The sequence below is a fragment of the Trichogramma pretiosum genome, unplaced genomic scaffold (assembly GCF_000599845.2).
Source record: "Trichogramma pretiosum strain Unisexual culture from Peru unplaced genomic scaffold, Tpre_2.0 scaffold127, whole genome shotgun sequence".
NCBI lineage: Eukaryota > Metazoa > Arthropoda > Insecta > Hymenoptera > Trichogrammatidae > Trichogramma > Trichogramma pretiosum.
The window spans coordinates 203,568-209,908 of record NW_019640804.1 but is presented as its reverse complement, the minus strand read 5'-3'; the positions used below and the strand labels follow the sequence as shown (position 1 = coordinate 209,908).

At 44.8% G+C, this 6,341-nt stretch overlaps 1 protein-coding gene across 1 annotated transcript; it reads right to left on the bottom strand.

The window, feature by feature from the left end:
* Nucleotides 1–325: 325 nt before the first annotated feature.
* On the bottom strand, nt 326–3,612 carry LOC106658089 (ankyrin-1-like). The gene is made up of 2 exons (XM_014379909.2): nt 637–3,612; nt 326–555 (listed from the first exon to the last, which is right to left on the bottom strand). The coding sequence occupies exon 1, from the start codon at nt 3,456–3,458 to the stop codon at nt 666–668; it is 2,793 nt and encodes a 930-aa protein (XP_014235395.1). The 5' UTR covers nt 3,459–3,612; the 3' UTR covers nt 326–555; nt 637–665.
* Nucleotides 3,613–6,341: the final 2,729 nt, after the last annotated feature.

Here is a 6,341-nt window from a genome sequence, read left to right as displayed (position 1 = left end):
TTTATCTTGTTGGATGATCTTTTGTATTATGTGTAGAGCCTCCTTTATTAATCAATGGTTGCAAGTTCTTATTTTTAAATCACATTTCTGTGAATTTAATTTAAAATGAATGTTCAGTTATAAAAAGTATAGATATCATTTGCCAACAATCAGAAGTTATAGTGCTTAAAGATCGATCATTATGAGGTAGTTTATAAGCAGCGAATCTACTATAACAAGTACATTGTAAATGATATAAATAATGCACAGCAAATAAATATAGTGAAAATTCATTTTTTCTATCCAGGTGTGGTATGAACAAAAAAATCGCTGTTTTGGGCATTTATCTCTCTACAATTTTGTTGGAAGAAATCAGTAAGAATATTTTTTAAATACTTTAAAACATGCGTATTATTTTTTTCCAAATATTGTACAATTAAGGTAAATATGCTCATTTTCAGCATAAATCGTGACCAGTAGCTGTCATACAAATACGTCATAAATCTTCGTTTGTTAGTTTCTTGATGATCATTTCGCTGCAAAGAATTTGCAATTTATAAATTATAAATTTTTTTCCTGCAAAAAAAAACGACAAATAAATCAGCAAAAGTGGTGAAAAAGAGTATTTAGAAAGGGGATAAAAATACAGGAAAATACCTTTGTTCGCACCGTTCGCAATGATCCATTTATGTTTCGATTTCGTCTGCCTCAAATATATTGGATAAATCCTTATTAGTCAAATTCTCAATGACTTTGTCGCAGCACAAAATCGGCAGTCGGTAATGTATTAGCGCCTGAAAGGGTTCTAAAGCCATCCTTTGAAAATATCTTCTCGATACTTTTTCGCAAAGGTGCCTCAAGCACATATCGCGATATTGTTCGGGGATTTTATCCAAATTGTTCGCTCGCTCGATCTCGAAGTAGTTCTTGTATGCGAGTAGTTTTGCAGCTTTTTCGGATCGTAACTGAATTAGATCGTACAGAGACAGATTCGGAATGATAATTATCTCTTTGGCTATGCTCGTGAACTCCTCGTCGTCGCGTAAACTGTTTTCCAGATCATCCGACGATTCCTCGAACATTTCGTAATGGTAGAACAATTCAATGATCGTCAGGAAATCGCTTCTTTCCAGTTCGTAGCCTCTTTTGTTTAAGCATTCAACGACGGCTAGAATGCCAGATGCCAATTTCAATTTATCCCAGTAGTCGCTTTTATATTCGTCAAATCTCTCGCAAAAGTAATTCTCAGTGGGAAAAATGAAGCTAGACAGATCAGCCCCACGACCCAAGAGTACATCTACTACGTTTGGCAAAAGATTTGCCACGGCCGTTTGTAGCGGTGTCCAGTCCCAAGCGTCCTGAACATCGATTTGGACCGTCTGCCGAACATCATTGGCGATCTCGAAAAATAACTTCACCAAGTCATCGTCGACGTCTCTGCTGCAAATAACGTGCAGCGGAGTCGATCCATTCCTGTCAGCCAAGTTAGCATTCGCGCCATTCCTCAATAGCGACTCGGTCAATTTTCTGTGGCCGTTCTGCAAAGCCATGTACAATGGTGTCCGTTCTAAGTTGCATCCAGCGTTGACCCGCACCTCCAGCTGCCTATCCTTGCAGATCTCAAGGAACATTTTCGGCGAGTCGTCGTCTATTTTACGTAATGCACTAATATGCAGCGGCGTCCATCCTTGGTCGTCGACTGCGTTCGGATCGGCGCCTCTTCGGAGCAGATCTCTGGCGTTCTGTTTATTACCCATGAACAGAGCTGAGTGCAGAGCGGTGTCTTGCCTCGACTTGCCTCGAGCGTCGATCTGCACTTTTTGCTGTACATCGTCGCAGATCCGAAGGAACCTTTCCACCGAGTCGTCGTCGATGTCTCGGCGGCAAATAACGTGCAGAGGCCGACCGAAGAAAAGGCTGTGCTTGTTCGGATCCGCGCCGTTCCTCAGCAATGATTCAACCATGATCTCTTTGCCCAAGTGCAGAGCCAAGTTCAGCGGCGTCATCCCGTCCGAGTCCAAGGCCTCTATATCGACCGACTTACCGATTTCGCGGCACGTCTCGAAGAACCTATCCGGCAGATCGTCTTGCGTTATGCGCCTCGCCATGATGTGCAGAGCGGTTTTCCTCTCCTGGACGGCGTTGACGAAATTCGGATCGGCCCCCCTCCTCAGCAGCACCTGGACGTATCGCTGTCTCCCGTATATCAGAGCGGCCTCGAGCGGCGTCGCGCCCTCGTCGCATTTGGCCTCGAGCCGCACCGTCCGCCCCAAGTCATCGGCGATCTCGAAGAACTTTTCCATCAGATCGTCGTCGCAATCGTCGTTCTCTCGCCTGATCAGATAGTGCAGAACCGTCCATCCCGCTTTATTGACCGAATTCGGATCGGCCCCCTTTCTCAACAATTTCTCCATCATCCGTCTTTTGCCGTTCAGCGCGGCGCCGTGAAGAGGTGTACGACCCCACTCACGGGTCCGAGCTTGGATGTCGCGAAGCGGCCGATATTTTTCCAATAGATCGAACAGCGACTCGTCCAAGTCTCCAGCTTCGTGGGTGGCTTCATCGCAGATGTAATGCAGCGCGGTCGATCCGTCGTTGTTGGCCAGATTCGGATCGGCACCTCGACTCAGCAACAGCTCGACCACCTCCGTGTGTCTCGCCCTCAGAGCGAGGTGCAACGGCGTGACTCCGTACGTCGAGTCCCGAACGTCGACGAGCACCCGATGATATCTCTCGTCGCTGCACTCGAACAACGATTTTATCACCCCCGTTGGGATGTCGCCGCGCTTCATTTGGCAAATGATGTGAAGTGGAGCCGTTCCGTCCTTGGCAGTCCGATTCGGATCCGCGTGACTTCTCAGCAGTAATTGGGCGACGTCCCATCGCTTATTATGCAGAGCCAAGAGTAGAGCTGAAACACCTGTTTTCTCAACGATGCAATTGGGATCTTGGCCGAGCTCGAGGAATTCCTTGACGATGTCCACGCAGCCGGACATGCAGGCCGCGTGAAAATGCGTGTAATTAAACGCATCGGTGTAATTCGCGTCGAACTTGTCGTAAACTTTAAAAAGCTCGCGAATCTTGGATGTCCAATGGCGAACCCCGCGTCTGGCGGCGTAATGTATCGCTGTTTCGCGAAGCAGCAATGGTTTACCGTCTTCGTCGAGGTCGGGCTCGTCTCTGTATCCTGTCCTTATCACAAATTTCATCAACGCCGCAGGACCAATTTTCATACATTTCGTGAGCAGCCAATCGATCTCTTCTTTGCAAAAAAACTCACGGAGATTCGGAAGTTGACTCTTCCAATCATTGATCAACCTACACAGTTGCCAGTAAAAACGTTCACGTTCTCCTATAATCTCCCAATTTAACCGTTTTCGTAAGTCCTTCAATGTTTTTAATTTTTTTTGGCCTTTCTCTAATTCCAGAATTTCAACATCGCGATCATTTAAACGTTTTTGGAATTCGTCGTTGGCCATCTTTTTTACACGCTTGTACTCAAACACAAAATAACTTATAAGTGAAATTTATGACTTCTAAGAAAATCACTGGCTACGGTCGATTTTATCGTTCTCTGCGACGTTTATTCTACGGTTCCTACACTGGGAAACCGCCTTGAACTGTGAGATGTTGCTACTTTCATTTAATAAACACTCTACTTATGTATGTTTACAAATGCGTGGTATTGACGTGACGTTACTCAGTTCACGTTTGTCGCTATAGAAAATTATAAATTGAATTGTATTAGCTTAATAAATTGAGTTGGCTGAGCTATGCATCGAATTGTGCTCTTGTAACCCTAAATTTTTTCGTTTCCATCGAAAATTTTCTCAGTTTTCTTGCGTTGCAGTCAGATTTTCCGATAAATTATATTTCCAGGAAAAAACCAAAATAAACCTATGAGTTCGCTTTTGCCGTACCGAGTTTTTTAAGATATTTAGCTCTTGTACTTGTCTGAATGTTTGATGGCGATTTTCTCGGTGAAAATTCCATTATTTGGGTAAAAAAAACGGATAAAATCATAGAAAAAAAATTTAATCGGTGAATTTGGACTCTATAACGGTTTAAACATCTTCTTTTGGATATTTTTCAAGATTTTATGTTTGGAAAAAATTCAAAAAATTATTATATCATTAAATTAATTATTAAATAGAAAAAATGTTCATCGAGGTTGGATTTCAATCTGGGTCAGATGGCTTGACGCAGTCGTGCCAGTGTGGTCGAAAACTGACGATACACATGACTATCGGAGTCTCGCTTATTGATAGAGCTAGTGCAGCCAAATTAGACTAATATAATCGAAATTAGCTATGTTGCGTCTGTCGATAAGTCACACTCAGTGAAAGGGAAAATTTAAACTCCCGTTTTAGAGTATCTTACAAAAATCACTGACAAAGCTATTAAAGCATAACAATTGAAACAGAAAATTCAACAAAAAAAATTTAAAACGACAATTTGATATAAAACACATTAAAAATTAAAAAAAGTCACATAAAACTTTAGAAAAAATATCAAATCGTAGATAAAAAGAACCTTGAAGTTTTTACTGTTGTAAGAGCTTTTGAAATACCCGCTTAGTCTGTCATCCTCTTTTCTGGCGCATTCGAGCGCTACGCAGTGGCAAACGCCTTAGATGCCATCGCTGCGCATATAATGTACTTTCTAATTAACGCGCGCGCTGCCACAACGTCACGGTTCATCGGAGTTTAACACATATATATATATATGAATCGTTGACAGTCCCATGAGTATAGAACATATGTTAAAATTCGGCTCGCGACGTCATAGCCTTGCCTCTGCCTATGATTTCACTGTACTGCGCTGACTCGTAGTATGTGTATAGTTACGCGCACCCGTTAATATAGCCTCATTTTCTAGTGTTGGTGCAGTGTGCCGAGCACGTGTTGTTCAGTGTCAGTACAAAAAAGTCAATCGGTATCGGAGTTATCTTCCAAAATGGCAGAAGAAAATCAAGAATACCATACAACGATTCAAGAGATCAAAGATAAATTGACACGCGTAAAACCCGGTTTGGATAGATGCTGGGAGCTGTGGGACTTGATGGACGAACATAAACGCAGAGATGACATGCACCCGCTTCTATTGGAGGTAATGAACGACGCGATCTTATTTCCCAGCGTCTTGGACACGAATCGGCTCGTGCAAATCGGACTGAGGCACGACAACGAAATCATCAGGGGCTGGTTTCTGCGTCATCCCAAACCCCAGCGTATCATTTTCGAGGACGGAAGATCCGCCCTTCATTATTTGGCCGAATTATTGGAGAATTCCAGAAGTTATAAAATTCGTTGGAGGACCCTCCGACTCATGAGATCTTGCTTGAAGAAAGCGCGTAAGAATTACAGCGACGTGCACGGCTACACGGTCTTTCACGGAGCCTGCGCGGCCGGCCACTTTCCAACGGTGGAGCGATTCGTCGTCGATCGTGGCGTGGACGTCGATCTCGACACTTGGAAGCGTCGGCCCCTGCACGTCGCCGCCCAGTACAGGCACGCGGACATCGTGAAAATTCTATTGGAGCACGGAGCCGATCCGAACGGGCTGGATCACGAGGCTGGATCGACTCCGCTGCACGCGCTGGCTCGGCCGTGCCTGTGCGAGAACGCATCCGCGTACCTCTTCTGCTCGCACAGAAAACCGGTCGACGAGATCGTCGCGGCGCTCGTGAAAAAGGGGGCCGACGTCGAGACGCGCGATCGTCGCGGCGACGCTCCTCTGCAGGCGGCGGTCGCGTGTTTCGACTCGACGCTCGTCGAGGCGCTCTTGGCGCACGGCGCGAGCCTCCAAGGTCTCAACGGGGACAAAATGTTCGTCCCGAACTTCACCTGGACTCAATTGCAAAATTACGCGCTGACTTTGGACATCGTCGAGGTGGTGCGATTGCTGCGGTCGGCTGGCTACACGATGGACTTCGACGCTAGACTCAAGATGCTCAAATGTTGGATGAAAGCGGGAGGAGACAGTATCGACTATTTCATTCCCGTGGGCACGGAGGAAATGTTAAAAGTGACGTACTGGGAAATTATAAATCACCTTTACATTCGCGAGAAGTTAGGTTTGTTCATATTACAAGATGATGTCGATTTTTTGCGCGAACAATTGAAAAAATTGAAAAAATGTATACCGCGGGAAGATATATATTATCGACCCTTTCCGGAGCTTCTCGATGAATGGGAGATTCAAGTTGCAAAGTTAAACGACATTAAGATAAAGGGCGACATCTCGCTCTATCAAATTTGCCGCATGAGTTACGACGAGGGTTACTCGATCTTGAAGAAAATGAAAAATTGGCGCATACCACCTTTGGATCATCATACGGATGGCCGCGTGCTGCTCATAGT

Excerpts from the sequence above, each read along its gene's own strand:
- LOC106658089 (XM_014379909.2), bottom strand. The coding sequence starts at position 3,458 with ATGGCCAACGACGAATTCCAAAAACGTTTAAATGATCGCGATGTTGAA.